Source organism: Oryzias latipes, chromosome 11 (genome assembly GCF_053564925.1).
Source record: "Oryzias latipes strain Hd-rR chromosome 11, Olatipes_Hd-rR_3.1".
Lineage (NCBI taxonomy): Eukaryota > Metazoa > Chordata > Actinopteri > Beloniformes > Adrianichthyidae > Oryzias > Oryzias latipes.
Genome location: NC_136247.1, coordinates 15184919 through 15208418, shown reverse-complemented (window position 1 = coordinate 15208418; position 23500 = coordinate 15184919). Strand labels below are relative to the sequence as shown.

General features: G+C 41.5%; 2 protein-coding genes across 2 annotated transcripts; both read left to right on the top strand.

Moving 5' to 3' along the window:
- Positions 1–650: 650 nt before the first annotated feature.
- LOC101166063 (E3 ubiquitin-protein ligase znrf2) lies at positions 651–14888 on the top strand. Its single transcript, XM_004073876.5, has 4 exons — positions 651–1460; positions 2489–2584; positions 10095–10200; positions 13962–14888. The coding sequence occupies exons 1-4, from the start codon at positions 1142–1144 to the stop codon at positions 14017–14019; spliced, it is 579 nt and encodes a 192-aa protein (XP_004073924.1). The 5' UTR covers positions 651–1141; the 3' UTR covers positions 14020–14888.
- Positions 14889–15541: 653 nt separating this feature from the next.
- txnl4a (thioredoxin-like 4A) lies at positions 15542–17888 on the top strand. Its single transcript, XM_011480897.4, has 4 exons — positions 15542–15710; positions 15904–16062; positions 17344–17447; positions 17529–17888. Exons 2-4 carry the CDS (start codon positions 15910–15912, stop codon positions 17698–17700), a joined length of 429 nt encoding a protein of 142 aa, XP_011479199.1. The 5' UTR covers positions 15542–15710; positions 15904–15909; the 3' UTR covers positions 17701–17888.
- The last annotated feature ends 5612 nt before the right edge of the window (positions 17889–23500 follow it).

The following is a 23500-nucleotide window of genomic DNA, read 5'->3' as shown; positions in this document are numbered from 1 at the left end:
GTCTAAACCTGCTGGTTCTTTACTCATGCCGGCACTGAAAATTTCATTTTTTAAATCCTTTTAGGTGTTGAGACAGTTTTGACATAGAGACCTTATCATGAAAACATTTTGAAATCAGGGTTTTATGAAACATTACTTGTAAATTTTGACTTTTCTGCTGACAACTGAAGATAGAGAAACTTTAGGATGTTTTCATGGAATAGAGACAGACAGGAATTTTTGTCTTGACGGACAGATGAGAAGAAAATGTAAGTGTCGTTGCAAATGATCTGCTGAGTGTGTTGAACATTTGGTCTGAATGTTCTGCTCTACAGGCAGAAAAAGAAACAGTGATTGATTTGAATCTTCTCCACCTCTTCACAGTCACACCCACCTCATCTTTTTGTGTGGGTCTGTGTTTGCTCTCCGTTTGAACCGAAATGACATTTCCTATTTCAATTTATTACAACACACTTTAGGAATAAATAAAACTCAAATAAGTCCCCTGGGAACAGGGACATTTTTAGTCTTTATTTTGACATGAGCACACTTAAAGTACATTGTTGAGTAAAACTAACAAACCTCTGAGCGTTTATTACACCACCTACCTCAGACAGATAAAACCATTCGAGTAGTGCTCCTTTTTTCGGCCCCGAGGACACAAAGGTTTTGCAGGCTTTTATTTTGAAGCCAGCTTTCCGTTTCATGTGCTGTATTTCTGTGACTTTGACCAAACTGCCCCACAGCAGGAGGAGGAGGGCAATCCTGTTTTTATTTTTCTGTCCAGACGGCTGCAGATAAGTACAAAAACAAAGTGGGAGCAGAAGAGCTTGGGGTCTGCCGCTGCGCCTCAGCCCTCGTCTGGAGCGCAGGAGCCGCTGGCGCGATCCCGCAGAGGTCTTCTCCACTTTGTCTTCTTCTTCCCATTGTTATAAAAAAAGTGGGGGGAGGAGGAGGGCTGAGCTACGAAGGGAGAGACAGAAAACAACCCCGAACAACTGAGAGCAAGTTCAGCGTCAGCGTGTGCGCACTTTACGCACGGGCAGAAATCTGACATGCGGGACCGCGGCTGATTCCTGTCCTTTTGTTGGCTTCCTCCCTTCAGAAGTCACTGTCATAATGTCTCGTGCAAGAAATCTTTAATAAAAGCCGACGCAGCATCATGGGGGCCAAACAGAGCAGCCAGGTGTTTGACGGCAGGACTCGGGCTTACTCCAGCTCAGACCTCCCGTCTGGGAACTCCGGTGGACGGGAAAGGATTTCGGGATTGAGGTACACCAACGGACCCGACGGACCCCGAATCCGATACACAGCTGGAGGCCCGAACAGCTCCGGGCTGAGTATCCCGGCCGGCGGCAGGTCAGGGTCACACAATCAGAGCCTGGATGGCACAGATGAGGTGGAAGGCCAGCTGCCCCCCGACAGCCACAGGTTACTCATAGGCTCTCTGCCGGCACAACTATCGCCTCGCCTGCTGGGAGGTAAGGCTCCAGCGCGCAACATGTTGACCACAAACCCATGATGACATCTACTGATTCTGTCTGCGTGGACTAGGAATGCTTGTTTGCAGCACAGAATGTCCCATTCTTATCTCCAACACTTTGTGCAGCAGCTCTCCGAGCACTCCTGACTCTGTTAGGGAAGCATACTGCTCAGTGTTTTTCCATCTGTGATACCTGCCACAGTTCATATCTGTTTGATGACTGACTTCTTTGTTTGGCACATTAACTGAGCCACAGGTGGCCCCGGCTGCTCTGCTGTTCTTTGTTTTCCTTCTTCTGCTCTTGTGTTTTTACAGAACAGGACTGTTTTGCGCTCTGGCTGAGAGGGAAGAGCGCAGTATGTAGGTCAACAGATAAGAGCTTCCTGCTGGTTACACATTGCTTGACAGGCAGACGCACAACAACGGCACACAAACTTCCTGAATCTGCAGGTCTTGCTGTTTTCTGCAGCTCGCCGGATTAGATCACAACAAAAGCCAAACGCCGCCTCAGGACTCCCTAAAACCGAAGCCCAGCCTTTGCCTTCTGTTGGCAATTTTTCATAACTGACTTTCAGATCCCCTCCCCCTCTGTCCACGTACAAGCATAACTAATGAGGAAGTGTAATGACTGGAAACCTCATCGATAACCTTTGGTCATGGGAGTCGTGTGACTGTGACTCTGCAGAACTTCTGGCTGCTGGGATGGTTTCAGGCTATTTTCTGTGTTTTGCAAATCATAGTGATTTAAAATGCATCTTTGAAGCAACATGTGGGTCAAATTAGACACAGAAATCTTTCTGGTCTGCCTAATAATGTTTCCTGGTTTATGTTGCTGCATTGAATAAGGTCATCTATCAAATAGGTCAGGAGGTGATAATGGATTTCTGTGGAAGACCGGGAGTTGCATGCAAGCGTTTCAGCTGCAACGGTTCCAACGTCTTTCCCTGTTTACACGTCAATAAAAGACTCTGGGAGAGCTGCGTCTGGACCCCTTTCAGTGTTTATGTTTGTCTGTGTTTTTCCCAGGATTCCACTGTCCTGTTTGCTCCAAGTTTATGGCAGCAGATGAAATGGAGAAGCACCTGCTCATGTGTTTCAGCAAGACGCGCCTCACCTACAACAGTAAGTTTCAAATTCAAGCCCAGAAGCAGGAAATCCTGCACGTTGTTTCCTTCATGCTGCCGAGTATTACAACACAGAATTTAGCAGATGTTTGCTCAAAGACCCTCACACGCTCATAATTGACAGTGCTGTAGGGACAGAATATGCACAACATCACCAGGAATACTTTGACTAGTGGTTTATCTGAAATATCCCAGTTTTTTTTGCATGTTTTACACCTTTCTGCTTAATGGTCACAACCATCTTGCTTCATACAATAACATACCTTAGCCTCAAAATTTGGACAGTTGTTGGAACACGCCTTGTGACGTCTTTGTAGCCCTGGGGGTATGAGAATCAAACATCAATCAAAGGGCCACGCCTCATTTGTCTGCCATTTTCTGAGGTCAAATGTCAAACGCCACAACAAAGTTCATAAAGGTTTACTGCAGTACAGAATTCATAGCAGCTAGCCTCTAAATGTGTTCATTTCTCTTTACCTGAGCCGGTTAGGTTGATATTTCAGACAAATTGTGCATTTTGTTGTACAAGCACAGTCGCTACTCAATCTGTGACGGCTACTCGATCGATCCCCGCATTTGCGAACATTACATAACTTCTTCTTTGTCGCCAGCATTGCAACAGTCAAGCAATTTCATTTAGATTAATTCGTTTTTGCTTTTTGTATGTTTGTGGTTCCAAGTTTGTAAACATTCTAAATAATTGTCAAATACTTAAAATATAGATTTAAAAGAAAAGATCAGCTCCTGGTCAGATTTCCTGACAGTTCGGCCTCCTTTACGACTGAACTCTGTGCTTACATGATTTTCTGTTTTCCTCAGCAACTGAGAGGTTCTCCCGACTCAATCACAGCCCCGCAAAATATACAATAATAATAATAATAATAATAATAATAATAATGGATTAAATTTATCTGCGCTTTTTCTTGGGGCTCAAAGCACTTACAGTGTTTCCATTATTCATTCAGTCCTCATTCCCATTTGGTGATAGGCGTTTGGTGATAGGTGTTAGGCGTAGGAGGCGTGGCTTCATTGGACGACCTGCTCTACTGCTTGAGCCACTGCCACCTTGTAAAAGAACATCGCCTGAATGCAACACTGTGAAATCGTAAATTGCTGATAAAGACGAAAATCTCAGTGGTGTGTGATAGAATCACATCCACACGGCTTGGAGTCCTTTTCTCTGAACACTTTTATTTTTTACATATATTGGTAAAAAGAGGAGAAGTCCGTCACATCTCCTCATTTTACTCTGAGGAGATGTGACGGACTGCTGCAGCTGCTTTAGCCGTTAAGAGCGTGTCTGTGCTAACGGAGTTAGAAAAGTGTCAGTAAGTTGTGCTGTATCCTCCTACCTTGGGGAGTAAACTGTCACCAAGCAAAACCGAAGAAAAAGAAAAATTTTTTAGTCCACTTGTAGTCTTTTTATTTTTATTTTTTTAAGTTTTTCAGTCCTGATCCTTATTTGTTTTTTTTGTCAACATTAAAATAAACGTTTTCATTATTATAAACAATTCAAGAGGTTATTTAGCAGAAGTAGATGCATTTTCACGCATGCAAGGACTGATCAGGTAGCTGTGCCAGATTGTGTAGCTATGAGAAAAAACCCCAAATGGCTGCGATTGTTAAAGTTGGCAGCCTTGCACTCAATTGTTAGAGAAATATTCAATGTCTATTCGTCCCAGTCTCAAAAATATGGACTGCTAGTGCACAAAATGCAGTCTTTTAACATGAGAGGTCCCATCAGAATACTGTTATGTATAAATTATGTATCTTGGAATTTTGGGACAAATATGCTTTTTTGAAAGAGGAGATCATCCATGCTAAATTTGGTTCTTATACCACAAACTGCATTATTGCTTTCAAACTGGTTTTGAAGGAGGGCCATTTTACTCTGCAGTCAGTGGCGTTTTTGCCTCACAAGCACCTGAGTAATTCAATAAACTGACCTGAATCCTGAATTGGTATTTGATTCTGCTGATGTGTGTTGAAACTGTGTGACATTTCCAGGTAGCTTGATCCACTCCTAAAAGTGCAGTGTGAAAGAAAACCTAAGAAATCAATACTTTGGGTGTTCCCTGCCCAGCAGAAAAGAATCTGCTGCTCTTTCCAGTCTGAAAGCGTCTTTAGGTTTCTGGGCAAATGTTCTATCTGTGCTGCTGTTTGGGTAAATCTTGACATCAAAAAGAAACGTCACTGTTTAGATGCTCTTTCAACATACATGGAGATCTGTTTAAATACAACCTCTGGAGCTTATTTTGATTTTGTTCCTGTTGTTTTCACTCCAAAAACAAAAAAAAAAAGACCTCTCCAAACACCAACAGAGATCCTTGTAGACTTTGGCAAACAGTCAAACGTGTGTCACGTTGGCCCTTTGGCCCCCATAAAGACACAGAGAGGCCAAAATAGCTCTGAAGGTGGGCTAAAAGCTGAACTCTCACTTTGCTTCTCACTTTAGTCCACCGCTGCAACGCTGTTTATAACTTCAGCAAAGAAGAGCCTCACTTTAGGAAGTGGGACAAAAAAAGGTGAGCTGGATGCTCACGCCATGAGGAAGACAAAGAGAGGCTTCTTCTACTTTTGTAAATGATGAAAACTCCTGGTGCAGCACATGCTCCCACCGCACTCCATAAATGTGCATTGGTTCACTACAAAAATCTAACTGCTTTTATGTCCAAATTTCAATCAATGCTAAGTTTGTTAAACATTTGGGGCAGTTAGACTTCACTATCAGCATTCTGCAGCGTTTCAAAAAGCCTCCAAGGTGCAGGTGCAGCAGTTTGTTTTCCAGTGCGGCAGCAGAAAAGCCCGACGGTTGGGCGATGCAGCTGCACCTTCACCTTGGGCACGCCGTGCCTGAGCACCTAAAAGCCATGCGCCCAACATCTACACACAGGAAAGACAGACAGGTATTGGCAGAGGAAGTCGTTCTACAGTTATCAGTAAACACACTTTGAACCAAAGCCATTGATACCGCAACGCTGGGTGCAGAAGTAGAACGTCACATTTGAGGAACCAAAATTGTGTTGTGCTTTTGTGGTTTCACAGAGAAAAATGAGGAAAACGTCCGGAACCTGAAACACTGAGCTTAGAATGCGGTGAAGCAACTTCAGCAACATCAACCTGAACTGTTTTGTAATGAATTTTCACCCCCTGCTCTGCACATCAGTGCGCGTTCACTTAGACACAGATGTCTCAAGGTCCCCGTCATTGCACAAAGTCAGGTCGAAGTCTCAACTTGTTATTGTGACATCTGCATTCTTCTCCGTTCCAGCCACTCGGATGCGGGTTTGTTTGTGTGCTCAGGACCGTTTTCCTGTTGCGTAATCCACTCCTGAAGTTAGAACTTGTGCTATTAGTCCATGTGGTCTCTAAACAAGTCCAGATTGAAGACTCGTCTGTTTTTTTGTTGGGTTGTATGGGGAAACATCTTCACCTTCTTTAGAAAACCAAGGCGCGCTGTAAAATGACCCAGAAGGTCCTCTGCCAGCTTCTATCCATGAAGGGATCAGATCAAACATTCTAGAAGGCTGTGATTTTTCAATTTTTTTAATTTTTTTTTTTTAATGAATGCAGTTTAACATTTCATTAAAGACTCAGTCGGATTAAAATGGTGTTTATGGTGTTATTAACATTTTCTTGTGGCATTCTTCTGATGATGGAGGACATGGGTAAAGAAAATTAAGCTTAAAAAGGCCAAGAGTATTTCTTTAGTCAAATTGTTGGGAATCAGGAGCAAATGAAAAAATACTGTTTGAAAAAGATTGTATTTGTGACAAACAAAATACACAAGGGAGGGGGCTGTAAGCTAGCGGTAGAGCATTTAAACAGAGAGCTCTCAGTTATGGGTGACAGGAAGTGGGGGCAGGGTTACTTCGCATCAACTGTCTACAACCCAGAGGGGAATTTCTGATGAACTCCTGCCGCTCTGCAGAAACGATGTCTTTGAAATTGATAGTTTATTGATTTTGACTAAAAATAAGAATAATAAAAAGAATTAAAAGACCACTGTGAATGCTTTGATAATAGATCAGGAGTGGGTCTATAAACCCATAAATAAGTTTCATTAAATGTGATGCATCTGCAGGTTCCAACAGTTATCATCTTTGTTTGTTTTTTCTGTCAGTTCATAGCAGCTGGATGGGTTTTCAGTCCAGAGTCTGTGCTGACTGACACTTCAGCTCCAAGTTTTGGTGTGTTTTGTATTTTGGGTCATTCGATTGCTTCATGATGAACCCCTGACCATCTAGACACACAGTCGGAGAAACTGCAGTGTGCTTGTAGCTGTTCCTCAGGCTCCCTATAAAAGTCCCATAGGAACCAAAAACATTTCTGTTTTCTTAGAATTATAAATCCAAGTGATGTTTTAGGTTGCTGGATATTTTAGCTTCTAACAAGAAGTTCTTTTAAATGTATGTATCAGACGTGAACTGCCTAACCTCTGATTGAAAACCAGTTGGGCTGTTCTAATTCTGAAGGCAGGTGTCTGCTCAGAAGCAGGTTTCATGGGAGGAGCCTGCTGGCTGCAGGCCTCCTATCTGCTCCGTCTGCTGCTGATTTGCGTTTGATTTGCAAATCAGAACCACAGCATTCATAAAAAAATTGGTTTGTAGAAGTTTTTTCTTTGGAATTTACACGTTTTTTGACAGAGAACTTGACTAGTTCAACTTTTCTTTTCGATGACTGTAACGAGAGCTGCGAGTCACTTCAACGGCTCAGAGAAACGCCTGAAGCCAAGTGGAGCAGCTGAGTGAGGAGCTGAAACAGCCTCTGTTCTCATGGGAACATTAACTGGAGCCACAAGCCTCGGATGATGTTACACCTGATTTCAACAAAGAAAAAGAAAACCTTCCATTCGCACTCACTGATGGTTGTTGTTGGTGACGTTGTGTCGAGACGCTACATTTTTTTTCAAGTCTGAACCCCCTGTTGGAGAACATTTCTGCTCATTTCCACAAAAACAAAGAGTTTGGACAGCATCAAAAAAACAAATGGTAATAACTTCCAACCATTGTTCCTTTTGTTTTGAATTTCTTAAAAATGTTCACCCAAATATCTAATTCAGAGGTGGGATGGGTGTTGTCCCTGACTCCTGTTATGACATTTTGCACAATTGTGGTGCAGTTTTTTGATTGACAGGTTATCCCTAAACCCTCAGCTTTACTTGTGTCTATCTCACCATCTTGTCATATCCTGACAAGATGGTAACAACAAGGCTTTGTCCAAATTCCCTCAACACTCACTTTTTAGTGCACTATATTTGGGAGTTTTTCTTGGGGGTTGTCCAAATTAACAATTCCGAAATCCATGTTTCCTGGAAATTTTGATGAAGTCTGCAAAAAACTAGTCTGCATCACTAGATTTCTGAATATAGACCACAATGCATTGCATTTTAACAGTTTGTCATGTGAAAAAAACGTGTGTAAATACATGTTAAATAAATCATCCCAGTTTTCATCTTCAGAACACAGTGGAGTCAGAAACGGTCTTCGTAAAATGCTCATATTTACTACAGTATTAGGTTTTTACTTCAGAAAATGGGTGACATCCTATTTGCCATTTTAAAGAATAAAACAGTAGTGAGCATTACTACGTTACATTACGTGAAAATCCAGGGTAATGGATAGTCCCACTGTTTTTGGGATTAGGGAGTAGGGAGGGAAGCCAGACTTAGCCTCAGTGTAGGTTTGAAATCAGTTTTAAAGAAGTCACATGACCTCAACCTTTCCTCTGTGGCTGCAACCACACAAAGCTCAGAGTCTGAAGGGGAGGTTTTATGAAACTGAAGATTTGAGAAAATTCAGGCATTTATGTTCGAGGAAAGAACATTTTCACAGGACTTGATCTTGATCTCCCCTCACAGCGTTTCAGATCCGCTGGAGATTTGCCTGAATCCTATGCACTGGTCTACTGAAGGCTTTGACTTAATTTAATGCATCACATTACCATTGATGGAAGCTGAATTTTAAATTGATCTAATCAAAGAAAAACGGCCACTAAAAAACTCATTTTGCATAACATACGGATAAGAGTGTGGAACAGTCAAACTTCACACCCGCGGCCATATGCACACAGCTGATAATGCATGTCACAGCAATGTACGTCTGTCCTCATATCCAAAACCCCCTTTATCACAGGCAAACAGATGTGTTTAAAACTACAGGCTTTACTTTAGCCGTCATGCTGCTCACAGTTCTGAGTCTGTGCTCGAAATTCAAAGTTTTATTAATGAAATTACTGACCCCGTCCCTCCAGCGTTGATAATCAGGGTCACTTTTGTTTTTAAAATGCAACATCATCTTCAGGTAGAAGCAGGTCACATCAACTGAGAAGTTCATTAAATGTCTCCCAGTGGATTCAGCACATGTTTGAGTTTCAGTCCTGTTTCCCTGTGTGAAAAGTGCAGGGGTAGGGCGGTCAACCTCTGATCAAAAGATTGCAGGTTCGATACCCGCCTTGCCTGCTCATGTGTCGAAGTGTCCTTGGGCAAGACACGAAACCCCACCTTGCCTCTGGTGCACGGGTCCCCAAACATTTTCCAGTGGGGGCCACATGACGTTTCCATTCTCTGATTGGGAGCCAGGGTCAGTTTGAAACAGAAAAGTGTGACGATCGCAGGGTTGTCTAAATGTAAACATTTATTGTTTCCCAGAAAACCACACATAACCAAATATAAATAACCCGATCGGATATCAAATAATCCTCTCTGGGTTCCTCACCAAAAAAATAATAAGAACATAATAACTTAATTGCTTAATAGCTATAAGAGCTTTGGGAGTTTTTCTGCTCGCATTTGCAAGTTATCATATTTCTCTTTGTGACGGGATTCATAATGTCAGCGTAGATTGTCTTCTTTGAATACCGCCACCGTCAATTGGCAGATGAACAAAAATACTTGTTTGTGCACAACAGGTTAAACACCCTGCATTCTGGATCAAATTTTCTCCTCCCTAACCTTTTTGTCATTTTTCCGTTCTGATTGGGGGTCTGTCCCAGTCACCTGGACAGAGAGCCACTTGGTAGTTCTATGACTGGGGCAAAGTGAATTTGCAGTAGCAACATTTTTAGGTTGGCTGACATTTAAATTCAAATAAGCTTTATTGACCTGAGGAAACAATTCCAGGGATTCCGTTGGGCAGGCCCAGTTCACAAGGCTTCACCTTTCCATGGTTCCATGAGTCTTGATCACGTAGCCATGCTAAAAAAAAAACGCAACAAAAAGAAAGGAAAAAGGGTCCCTCTCTGGTATCATTCAGGGGGCCAGGTCAAATGCATGGGCGGGCCGCGTCCGGCCCCCGGGCCACAGTTTGGGGACCCCTGCTCTGGTGGAAGGTTGGCGCCAGCGTTCGTCAGCGGGGCCGCCATTAGTGTGTAAATATGTGTGAAAGGGTGAATGGGACAGTGACTGTTTGGGCATTTGAGGAAGGTAGAAAAGCACTTTACAAGAACGCACCATTTGTGATGGAGAACTGTTCTTCACTCATCTCGACTGTCCACTTTGCTTTCAACAGAGGACATCCTGTCCAGAGACTCTGGGGAATGTGCCATTTGTTTGGAGGAGCTGGAGCAGGGAGACACCATCGCCAGGCTTCCTTGCCTCTGTATCTACCACAAAGGGTAACTTCATTCCCAAAAACACCTAAACCGATTAATGTACACATTCAGTAAACCGACTGTCAGCAGCTGGGCCTGCCTGAAGATTTATTTAAGCTTCACAGATAAAATATTTTCTGTTTAAATGTTTCTTGAACTGAAGTGATCGGGAAAGAAACTTTAACTTTTTTTTAAGTTTGTTCCACTCATGCACTTCAATGCAACAAGGATTTCAAGTTATTGCTAATGAAACTTTTTTAGCGTTGTAGACATTATTTTTAGTTAGACTCAAAGTTTTCTCAACTTCTCAAAGAAATAAAATGAGATTTTAATGAATTCACATTTGATTTTCTTCATCCTAGATTTGAGTTTTGATCCCAGAAGAATTTTATGATCTTGGCAAGTTTAAAGTCTGAAATTATTTTTTGTAAAACATCCTCTCTAGGTCACTAAAGATAAATCTTCACCAACATCTTTGGTCAACAAAGTCAAAAAGTCCAGATTTTCCATAACTTTGTGGACATCCCAAAGAAAAACCCAGAAACATTTGCAAAAGATCAATGCAGACTGACTTTAAGGAATCAAATCAAATCAAATCAAACTTTATTTATATAGCACTTTTACAACTCAGGTCACTCAAAGTGCTTTGCATAAAAATACAATCAAATTTAAAAAAAAAGACAAACAAAAGTTTTGTTTAAAAACCGCACAATGCAGACAAACTCCCCCCACACACACAAACACACACACACATATCATGATAACAAAAGTTATAAAATGATGCAATGTAGAAATCTTGCTTTGTACTGAATTGGGGAAACGAGATTTTGGGGACATGTCCACATCAGTGACTTCAAGTTTACGAAATACTCTACCACAGGACCCCCCAGATCTGACTTTAAGAGCCAGACCCCGGAGATCCCATCGCAGCGACCCCGTCCGCTGAGAAGAGTCAGTCACTGATGTGGAGGATCCCTCTGAGGAAAACACTGGAGTTACAAATAAAATGGAAAAGGAATAAAATAACATGGAAAATAGATAAATAACTAAATAAGTACATAAATTAACCTTAATAGACAGATATAAAATGGTAAATGTGAATTAAAATTAAAAACAAGTAAAAAATAAATAAATGTAAACATACACATATGTCAAACTGTTAAAAAAAAGAACATGAATAATTAAAATATCAAATAAGTCCCTAAATTTCAACTAAAAGCAGATTAAAATGATAGGTCTTGAGGCTTCTTTTACAAATCCTATCCACAATCTCTGCGGCCCTGCGGCATGCTGGGAGGCTGTTCCAGAGGTGAGTTCCGTAGTAACTGAATGAGCCTCGCCGTATGTTTTTGATCTGACTGATAACTAAAAGGCCGGTATCAGAGGACCTCAGAGCGCTCATACTTTAAAATCATATCAGATTAATATGAAGACCCAAGACCATGAAAACATTTATAAACCAATAAAAAACATTAAAATCAATCCTGAATTTTACAGGGACCCAATGCAGCGATTTATAAATCGGTGTAATGTGTTCCCACCCCCTGGTCCTCGGCAGCACGCATGCGGCAGAATTTTGCAGCAGTTGAAGGTTCGATATCCTTGTACTACTAGGGAAACCAGAGAGCAAGGCATTACAATAATCTAATCTGCTGGAAATTAAAACAATCATTAGCACCTCTGTGCTGGCAAGAGAGAGAAATGGGGGCACTGACAATTTTTAAGAAGATTTTGTGATGTATTTAATTTGCAGTATTTTTTTTTTACTATGTTACATAATAGTGCCACAACAAACCTAAACCTAAAATGTATACATTAAATAAAAGTAAAGACAATGTATTAAATGTATTTAAAAAATCAGATGAACTTTCTCTAGCTACACTATAAAAAGTTCAAGGGTTTATTTTTAATAGTATAGAAATTGTGTGCCATAACGCTTTTTTTGTTTTTAACTAAAAATTTCAAAGCTAAAAAGCTTTTTGTCGTCAAACTGGAAACGCTGAGGCCTTCAGCTTAGCTGTCTGGCAGCTAGATGGGACAAAAAAGTGGATTAATCTTAATTTTATGATTTGATAGTTACTTTTTCACAGCTTTGCATCCACTTTTAAAATCTATTTTTGCATTAGTGTACGTTAAATGTGCTAGGAAAATGAAAATGGGAAGGGAACAAATACAACATTGTATTCCAGAGCCTGCATTGTGTTAGCCTGTTAAAGTTAACCATTTGTTGTCTCTTAGAGTAAATGCCCCCTTCAGTCTTTAGTTTCACTAGCAGCGAACCGTGCAATACACCTGGGCCTTCAGTAGTGCTGCGTCTGAATCACTCAACCCCTCTTTAACCTTTTTTATTCCTCTAAATAAACTGAATAAATAAAATAAATCTCAGTAAACTGAGTAAACAAATCTCAGTATGCAACTACAGCCAGCACAAAACATTGAAAGCAACCACACAAATTTGGAATATTATTTATTATATTTATCATTTCACTCATCAAAAAATCGGATTATTTGAAGCCAAAATCCATCCTCCTCTCTTTCCTCATGTAGATTAAGGCGCTTCAATTCCATTAAGAGGTACTTTTCTATTCCATCAAGTCCAATGCTGAGAGCTGAGTCTGTCCAGTTGTGTTTCTGCATAGGTTTTAATTTGCTTTAAAGCAGAAAATGTCCGCTTGACAGAAGATTGGACACAGAGATGGTCAGCTCCACAAACACACAAATCTGTATGGCTGCTCATGATCTCACTCAGATTTTTCTGATGAAGGAAGTCGAGGAGGTCAGTAGGAGATTTTCCTCCTAAATCCTCCATGGCGTACATTACAGTCAGCTCTGTTTTTAACCGAGACAGTTCAAAAAGTCTTGAAAACGTCATGAAACGTCTGTCCAATCAGAATGTCTGAATAACGTGACGTTGCCTAAGCCTGCTAGAACAGCGGTCCCCAACCGCTGTTCAGTAGCGGCCCCAGCCGCTACCGGTCCGTTAAAACTTTGTGTGTTGCATACCGGTCCGTGGCGTTAAAAAGGTTGGGGACCACTGTGCTAGAAGACCCTGCTTACGCCAACTCAAAATCTGATTGGTTGAAAGAAATTAATAACCGATATTGATTTTGCCTATGGGGGCCTTAACGACTTATGGTTCATTCATTCATTTTCATTCATTCATCTTCTTGACCGTTTTTACCTTTCGGGGTCACGGGGTTGTCGGAGCCTATCCCGGCCACTTGGGCGTAGGCAAGGGATGCCCTGGACTGGTCGCCAGTCTGTCGCAGGGTAGAATATCCTCAATCACACGTCCATTCATTTAGAGTTGCCAATCAACCTATGAAGCACGTTTTTGGACAGTGGGAGGAAGCCGGAGATCCCGGAGAAAACCCACGCATACACGGGGAGAACATGCAAACTCCACACAGAAAGGTCCCCCATTGATGTTGTGTTTTTCATATCCCCCAGCCGGGACTTGAACCTTGGGCCTTCTTGCTGTGAGACTTATGGTGAATACCCTTAACCTGCCTGGGAGGCAGGTTAAAGGTAAAGGACAGCTGAATTGCGATTGGTTAAATGCTCCAATATGAAAATACGTCTGTCTGGAGGCAGCATAATCATCATAAACAAAATAAAAGGGAAGGGAAAGACCACTTGGAATGATTTGAGTACGCATGGACAAAATATAATAAACATATGATTCAGATCATTTTTAGGCCTTCAGAGAAGGCCTTGAAGGCCCTCACGGCCCACCACTGAGTATCACTGGTTTGTTTACCGGTAGTATATCTTTTATGTTTCAGGTGCATAGATGAATGGTTTGAGGTGAACCGCTCATGTCCGGAACATCCTGCTGACTAGATGCTGCAAAACTTCACCTTTAATCTTCGACACATTGAAGCCAACTTTGTGCCCTGTTTGGATCCTAACACTGTTCCAGCTGAGCATCAGCGTTCCTCAGGGATTATTAAAGACTTTTTTTGTATTCCCTCACAGAGAAGCAGTGAACTTTGGAGATATTTCTGCGTGGACTGTGACTTTCAAAGAAACAAAGGTGGAGTTGTTTGTCTTCATGACAAACGTGAATGTTCCTCAAGCCGCCTTTTGGCCTCAAAAGGATGCAACCTTGAGTCTGATCCAAAATGTTATGAAGACCTGGGTGTTTTGCAGAGGAGTTGTAAATCTTAAAATGGTGAAAGGGGGTTTGAGCGCTATGTGACTGCTGAGAGACTTGACCAGACGGCTGATTTTGTGCAATATGAAAAACAGCCAAAACAAATTTAAAACAGTCTTTATCAGCTTTAAAGAGTGAATGCAGTGTTTGACGATAGTCCGGAAGCTGACTATCACTGTTGTTTGTAAAACAATCATGTGTCCTACATAAGATCGTGTAACATAGTTGGATTTTATGAATCATGTGTCCATTTAAAACCACAGAGATGTGACTGTGTAGCTTAAAGGGGAAATTAAAATGATGTATCTAATGATAATTGAACTCTCTTTAGGAGTGCCATAATGTGCTGCTATGTTAAAGACTGGAAAGTTTTCCTATAACCTTTGAACTGTGTTCGTTCTTTCTGTTTGTACTGTAATGAATTGCACAATAAATTTTTTATCTGTGTTTTTTCCTGCTTAAAACCGTTTCCTGTATCTCTGCCTACTTTCAAACGGAAGTAACACTCGTTTCAAGGAGCAACAAGAGAATAAAACATTGAAAATACAAAGGTAAATCATTATTGGGGGTTTTGATTTTACAAGTTATTTTTTTGCGTCAAAATCGTTTTTACTTACTGAATCTTAATGAACTATACTGTGCAGCTACTTGTCTTTTGAAAATTGTGCAAGCAGTAGTCCATAAACATTTGTTTTTCACTTGTGGTGCATGTACACATGCATCCCTAACAGGAAGCTATTATTTCTACCCATAAAAGGTTAGAGGAACAAGGGCATCCAAAAATTGATCATATGGGATGATTTTTCTTTTGGGGTTTTAATTACATTAAACGTGAAAATGCTTTGTCTATCAATTCTTCCTTGAAAATGTGGCAACGTAGAATAAATCTTATTCATCCTACAAAGAGGGGAAAAATGATCTACATAAAGAAATATATAAGGGGTGATGTTGTGTTAAGAAGTATACATTTTTCTACTTTCCTTTATCTTTCCGAATGTAGTGTTTCATTTTCTTGTTAAATTTGACATTTTAACCTAAATCTTTCTTTTAATAACTGGTTTCGCATAGCCTGCTTTCGATTTAAAGCCTTCCATGTAGTTTTTATTAAATTGTTCACTTTTGTCAACATCAGTTAAAGTAATACTAGATTTGTCATAAAATAGGACAAAAAGGAACAAAAAATAATACGTTTTCTCTGAATAGGTTTGTGGGATGTTGACGTAGACATTTTGCGACGACGTCGCGAGTTTGTGACGTTGTTAGGAACGAGCTCTAGATGCTGAAGATAGATTTTTTTTTCTTTATTGAGAGAACAAAGTAATTTTATCTAAGCAGAAATCTAATTTTATTTCATTATACTTAGTTTTGCTAATTCAAGGTAAGGTTCTTTCGTTCATGTTTGTGGTTCCGCATCTTCTAAAGTTTCGCTGTCATGATTTCTAGATTTTTCTTCAGCTAGCTTAGCATTAGCATTCATCAACCTCCTCTTCTCCGCGGTTATTTAACACTTTAAGATAACATTATCATTCAGAATTTTGGGTCGGGGGCGGTCTCGGATTCTCCATCTTTAGGTCAAGATGTCGTACATGCTACCGCATCTCCATAACGGCTGGCAGGTGGACCAGGCCATTCTGTCTGAGGAAGACCGAGTTCTGGTGATCCGCTTCGGACACGACTGGGACCCAACGTGTATGAAGATGGATGAAGTTCTTTATAGTATCGCTGAAAAGGTTTGATCAGCTTCTTATGTGCACCATAATTTCTATGGAAAAATAAAAGGGCTCGTCTGGTTACAGTATTAAAAGGGAAAATTATTTGCACCTTCCTTTGGTCCCCAAATCCCCCTGCTTTTGACTGTTAACAAGTTTGATAATAAATGCATAACATGAGAAAATATTCAATGGGTAAGGAAAGCTTAGCAGTTAGAGAAAACAGTTTGAATGTCTGCAGTCATCCTTTAAAGATTTCATTTAAGGATTTAACCCTCTTCTCTGGTTAGTTGCTGAAAGAAGGATCATACCTGAAGATTTAACTGAATCACAGGTTACAGTAAGACGACGGCAGTTTGTGACAAACCCCACTGCACCAACATACATAGGGTTTACAGAGAAATGGCGTTTTGGAGAAACATTCATACGAAAAACATCACCACAACAGCCAAAAAGCTCCAGATAAAACAGGAATTTCCTGATTCTTAATTGACGAATCGATTTCTTTTCCTATGAACCTACCAGATCCATCTGTCTGAGGCAAGTAGCTCATCAAATCAGCCTCTACCATTTTAAAATACTTTCAAAAGGAGATAAATCGATAATAGAATTGAAATTGGAAAATACAATTAGGATTGAGACATGGTAGGTTTATTTTACTGTAATGTAATAACGACCAATTGCATCACGGTGGACAACACACATGTGAGGTCAGCAAAAACTGATCAACCATCATAACAGTCCAATGTGTGGAAACAATATGAATTTAGCAAAGACGTGACCAGACAGTGTGGTAGAATGTTGTAATATTGTTCCCTTAGGATTCTTTGGATGTGGAAAAACAACAGTGGACTGAACTTTAGGAAACTAAAATGTGAATGGATTTGACTTTCATTCTGGTTTACTTGTTTGTTTGTACACATATTAATTTAAACTTGATTATCTTGAAGAAATATAAGGAATCTGGAAAACGTCACCTGTACTGTTCAGTATCCAGGTATTCATCTCTGAGTCACACTGGTTGAAGTTTTGGATAAAGATGTTCTGGATCGATCTTAGGCCAGAGAATCAGATCGTTCAAAATAAACAAATATCGATTATGAATCTGATCAGCAGCCACAAATTATGATATGAATTGAATCGTTAAAATGAAGTTTTAGTTTTTAATGTTCCTCTAAATCTTATTGACTGTTTTGGAGATTAATTTCTGTTCCTTAACCTTCATTAAAGTCACAGCTTTGGTTTCAGCAATCAAAGTCCAGATCCTTGTTGTTCTAGTAACCGCCACCTTTGTCTTCTCAGGTGAAGAACTTTGCAGTCATTTACCTGGTAGACATCACAGAAGTGCCCGACTTTAACAAGATGTACGAGTTGTACGATCCTTGCACCGTCATGTTCTTCTTCAGGTGAGGAACCCTCATCACTGGAACACAGGTCCTCATATCATATATGATGTCCAACGCTCCTGCCTTTGGTTTGTTTTCCAGGAACAAACACATCATGATTGACTTGGGAACTGGAAACAACAACAAGATCAACTGGCCCATGGAGGACAAACAGGAGATGATTGACATTGTAGAAACGGTGTATCGAGGAGCCAGAAAAGGACGGGGTCTGGTTGTTTCTCCCAAGGATTATTCTACTAAATACAGATACTGATTCTCACTTTTTTTAAACCATTTTTTACCCTTTTTGTGTATTTTTGTTTTGTTGATGACAAACAGAAGAAACTCTGCTTTTCCAGCAAAGGAGGACGATATTCCAGCTACTGGTCTCATTGTTTTCTCATCAGTTTTATTCAGTTTTGAAGCTTGTTTGAATTTTTGTGAATAAAAGTGTCAACAATCTTACGTTTGATTATTAAAATAAACTTGACTTTCATGTAAATATATTTAGGAAATTTTCTCAAATGTTTGAGTTTGTTTTGAAACTTTACAGCATTAAATCATTTTGCTATGGCAGTTAAAGACGTCACAGGAAGTGCAGTGACTCACAGCGGCTGTTGATACTTACTAGAGATTATGTCTAAATCAAATCAACTTCCAGTTTTGTTTTTTTGGGTGCACTTGCCAGAGTTGTCCGGTAGGTGGCATCATAGCAGTTCCACGTATGCACCAGTCTCCAGCATCACATGCAAATGCTCCTTCCTGCCGTGGCCTGGGGCAGTATTGGGACACGGCCCATCAAACAGACTTATGTGACACTTTTGTGTTGCTATAGAGATCATCTGTGGAACAAAGAACAGGAAATGACCTTAAAAGAACTTTATTTCATGATAGGACTTTTCCCCAAAAAACGGGGATCTTTGTGCTGTCAAACTAATTACAAATAGTCTGAATTAGAAACGAATGAATTAGATATCAGTTGTTGGAAGGCTTAATTTCGAGGAACTTTGTTTAACTATTTTCTGTGAAAACTGAGATGTTCTCATTTAGGATGATTGATTTCAACACAAAAATACAGTGACTGAAGTTTTATGTTTAAAGCAAAAAGTCACTAAAAGTTAAGCTGATTAACAAAGGGGTTGATAAACAGAGATACAAAACAATAATGCATGATCATGTGCCTTCTAAAGGATAAATAGCAGTGGCCTTTAGCCCCACTTCAATGTAGCCCTTATTTTTCACTATTCCCAATATTTTATTGGTCTTGTGGCTCCGGGGCCTCAGGTTGCAGACGCCTGGTCTAACGTTAAAATGTCTGTGACTTATGAAGAAAAAAACAAAGAAATGTTGCTGACTGAAAGGTCTCTAAGGTCTCTAACGAAGCACACTTCCTCAAATAAAAGTGAAAATGATTTTACATTTCATGTCATCTAAAATGCCCTAATTCTGAAATGACAAACACTGAAAAGCGTCATGACGGCTGGAGGTCAGCAATGCGTCTGCGGTTGAAAGTAAACTCATTTACTCATGTTTTCATGCTCTGACTGACGACAGCGTGTGTGACCCCCCTCCCCCGGGCGTCCCGTGTCCTTTCCACTCACATTAACCCAGAGTCTGGCCTGTCCCTGCAGGGCCAACGTACATCATTAATGTGGCGCTGCTGTCATATGGAGCAGGGGGGCAAAGGCCGCTGCTATTGGTCCATTAATATGCACATTATCATGCATTGTTGTTTTGCATCTCTGTCTATCAGCCCCTCCAGGCATAGGTTGGGGGGTGCCGTAAACACAACCCTTTACGTTTCTTGAGTTTCTGTTTTAAACAAGTGGAAGATGCTGTGACGTGGGGGGGATGGGGGGTTACTGGCGGGTTGCCATCCTGCAGCTACACCTCCCTTCTTCTTCTCTGTCTGTCACCATCCATGTGGATGCCCATCCAGCAAGGGGGAGGGCGACCTCCAGTTTCTGGGACACCCCCCACCACCACTGCAACACAATAGATATAAATAGTTCCAGATAGTATAATTCCATCTAAATATTTTTGAATTTCTTCAGCAAATATCACAAATTGTTGTACGGTTGAGGAGTGAGCATGCTAACGTTAGGCAACTTTCCGCGATGAAAGGTTTTTTTCAGCCAGAATAGAAATACAGAGCTTATTGATTCTCATCAAGTAAGTGAGCATTTTTATGCAAAGATAACTTTGGGCACTAAACAAATAGCATTCAGGAGGTCAAAGACCTGAGATCTAAGGCATCATTGGTTTCAGGTGACCGTGCGGCTCCTGCTGCAGCTTCTGTCCAGGTTTCTTTCTGCAACATTTTCCCAGTAACTGTCTGTGAAACCACAAAGTGTCACCACAAGTGAGTCCAATGAGCAAGTGAGTCTAACGGCACCCCAAAAAAAATGTCTAACTTCTGGTTCCAACAAAAAGAAATCCATTCACTTGACATTTTTTTGAGAGACGGACGCCAACATGTTGGAGCCAGGTGACCTCAGCAAGCAGTGATTGGTCTAACTCAGTCTGACTCAGTGACTCAGTGTGTCCAAATTCGAGGGCTGCATCCTTCAATAGCCGCGGCCTTCAAGGGCAACATTGGCCAAGTCCTTCAGCGAGCAGGTAGGCTGCATGTTAATGGCTGTGAATTTGGACGAGTCTAGCCTTTACAGAATTCCAGCTGTTACATCAGCAAATGTCCTGTCGCCTGGCAACCGTGAGTCCCAATCAGGGAGGAGACAGATACTTGAAATTGTGAAAAAGAAGGCCGTAATCCTTGGACGCATTGGAAGGGCTTGTTGAATTTGGACAGCACTTGTCGCTGCGATATGACGTGAGCAGCCTAGAAATGCAGCCCAGGAAGAATGCAGCCCTCGAATTTGGACGCAGCCATTGAGTCACCAATCAAGAGTGTGCTTATTGGAAGGCCACAACTCTACCACTTGTGGGCTTCACGAAATCTGTCAAATGCTACATACTTCTCTTGAGGCACCTTATTGGTCAGTTTTTAACTTCAATAACTTATACTATTGGAGAAAAAACTAGGATCAACCAGAACGTGTTAAAATATTAGATCAAGAATGGTTATTCTGACCAATTGAAGTCTATGGGATTCTGGCTTCTTGGAGGCAGCGGGTACTTCCTGTTTGTAACGCCAGGGGGGAGGAGTCACTCAGTTCAGTTCTCATAAACAGCCAATGTTTACCATGAAGCCCGTGAAACCCACAGCTTCATTTAAAGCTGGAATCCCATAAAAGAAGCAGAAATCTGTCCATTTTCAAGTTTTTAATCACAGACTAACAGGAGAACCTCCATTCCTCCCAAACCCAATGAGGCGGGCCTTTTCATGTTTCTGCCATGAAAGTTTTTTAAAATTTCAATTGACAACAAAGAGCTGAACGCAGAAAACTCAAATCATCTTAGATTCTTCAAAGGGTTTTCCTGGGAATATTTTCTGTCTCCACCTGTGTTTATGAATGACACCCTGTAGACCTGGATTTAACGTGTCATTAACTGAACTTTTCTGTTTCTGTTTCTACGGTTACATCATGGCCTGTTTACATAACCCACACACCAAAGAGAAAATCTTCTCCCCCTCAAATGTTTTAGAACCCTGTCTCCTTCAGGGGGAAATATTCCAGAGAAGCACTTGGGCGCTAATGGCCTTCTCTGAAGAAGCATTTTATTCATGTGATCCATTATCTTGTTATAATCTGGGTTGTGAGAGCTGAAGGGGGGCTTTGAGAGGAGACTCTGCAGGTTGAGATCAGCGAGCGTGGATGCTTCACAACCATAATTTGAGCGAACAAACACACGGACGAACCAAAACGGCTCTGCATCTGCCCACATTCAAAGATAATGACACATCTTGCTGCTGGCTGTTGTGTTGGTTTAGTTCATTAGGGAGTCGAGTTTTGCCTCTCTTCCCAAAAGAGTTTATTCCTCCACTGGCAGCCCGGCAATGGGTCCATTGAGACAGTAGAGGAGCTGTGTTCATGAGGCAACTCTGGCTCAAGAGGCTTCAGACCGCAGTCCGTTCGTCCAGCCGCTCTGCATCAGCAAGCGGCCAACGGGTCAGGAGATGATTGACATCGACTCAGGACAACTGTGTCTCCCGGTAGAACTGTGGGACGGTGTGTGAACTGACAGAGGCGGCTTTTTAAAGCAGAAATGCTGCACGGTCCTTAGAAACCGTGTAAACAATCATGTGAATTTGTGTTACCAGTCGTGTCCAAAATAAAGGCTGATATAATTCCCACATATTTACGTGCAGCCAAGATGCACATTGCAGCATTGACCGCACAGATCTTTAGTTTATCCAAGGCTTAATCTTGTTGTTGGCACGTGTTAGCCTACTTCTAACCCTTTTTCCAGCTCCGTTCCGCCACGAAAAAAAGCACTGGCTTTTTTTTCTTGGCCCATGTACACAGTTCAATTCTAATCCGATCTTTGATCGGATCAAAGATATTTTGCACATGTAATTGCAGCTAGGGTTTGAACCTGAACCTGAGTAGCTGAAGGTTCTAATCTGGATACAGAAGTCATAGACGAGTTTCTTCCATTGTCACAAGTCTTGTTACGAAGGGATACATGGGCAAACCTGTACAGGAACCTCACAAAATATTAAGATCGTAGACCATTCAGTAAGCCTGTACAGCCAAAATTTCCATGCATATTTTGTTCTCCAGGCATACAGTGCCTAGATGACACAACTCCCAATGTTAAAGTGCCTAGGATGGCACAAGGGTTACACGGGCGTCACATGCCTGGTGTGTCCGTGATTCAGGGTGTCATGGTGAAGTAAGTGAGACGTTGGCATGTTGTACAGATTTTATTTTTTAACCCCCCCGATACTTGTGTACTGCACAAGGAGCCTCGTTCCATTTTCACGACGTCCCTTGTGGCGGCCGTAATAGCTTAAAGGAAGCTGCAAGACCCACCTGAACTCCCTTTAAGATCCAGCTGCTCCTCTATACAACCCTCTGCGGGCCTGGACAACCCAAAAACCCACAGCACTTGTCACGGTCAACATCAAACACAGCTTCATGCTGTTCTTGTGCTCTCTAAATGTTTTGCTCAACATCGGCCCAAACCAGCAGCAGTGGAAGCTGTGTAACGTTTTGCTTTTGTCAGTCTTTCAGTGTGTAGTCGGCCCAATAATCAGTTATTGTGTCGCTGCATCAAAGCTTGGACGCAGCAGCAGAGCCCTTCACGTGTTGATGGGAACATGGGCTGCTATGCATCATGCAGTTTCAGCACATCATGCAGGCAGAGGCAGCAGCTTGGATGTATGTTGTCAGTGTGGGCAGACGGGTGGCTCTGAAATCATGCGTTGCTTGGAAACATTTGTTCTCTTGTGCGTGTTTCCTTGCCCCTTCACCTGCCCCCTCTCCTCATCCTCTGCCATCAGTCTCTTCCTCGGCCCGATCCTATTTTTGTCACCTAACTTAGGAGTCATTCACAGAAGAGTGGTGGCTCATCACCACCCCCACCTCATGCTCACCCCTCCATCCTCTCTCCATGGCCCTCCTCCTCTTTCCTCACCCTGGCAATGCTGCTAACGTCGTCTCCCTGCCCCTGCAACACCCCTGCCAAGGTAAAGCAGATAGTACAGTCTGCCTGTGCTCTCTCCTTATAAGGGCAAAATGCATTGACAGAGGCAATGAGGGGGGCTGTACCAGCACGGACAGGCAGGTAGGGGGACAGCGGCTCCAGCAGAAGGAGTAAGTACATGTGATGGGGAGGATGAGGAGCAACAGAGAGGGAGGGGCAGTGAGATGATGATGCTTCTTCCATTCCAGCAGGTTATACTCCATCATTTTCGCTATTTGGACCAACATTTAAAAAAAAAACAACGCAGGAAAAATATTTAAATAGGCTATTATGTTGATCATGGTGCTTCAAGCTAAAGAAAATTGCATTTAAACCATCAAGACAAGATCTGTTGAATGACGTATTAGGCAGAGCTGTCAAATTGGGACGTTAAATTGTTAAAATGTGAGTTTTACATTTAAATGACCTTTTGAGAACATAAATGTATTGTTTCTATTCTGTTTTTGCCTCAGAAAAAATACTAT

Coding starts and splice junctions, on each gene's coding strand:
- txnl4a (XM_011480897.4), top strand. CDS start 15,910: ATGTCGTACATGCTACCGCATCTCCATAACGGCTGGCAGGTGGACCAG. Junction 16,063..17,343: donor TTTATAGTATCGCTGAAAAG/GTTTGATCAGCT, acceptor TTGTCTTCTCAG/GTGAAGAACTTTGCAGTCAT. Junction 17,448..17,528: donor ACCGTCATGTTCTTCTTCAG/GTGAGGAACCCT, acceptor TTTGTTTTCCAG/GAACAAACACATCATGATTG.
- LOC101166063 (XM_004073876.5), top strand. CDS start 1,142: ATGGGGGCCAAACAGAGCAGCCAGGTGTTTGACGGCAGGACTCGGGCT. Junction 2,585..10,094: donor GACGCGCCTCACCTACAACA/GTAAGTTTCAAA, acceptor TGCTTTCAACAG/AGGACATCCTGTCCAGAGAC. Junction 10,201..13,961: donor CTCTGTATCTACCACAAAGG/GTAACTTCATTC, acceptor TTTATGTTTCAG/GTGCATAGATGAATGGTTTG.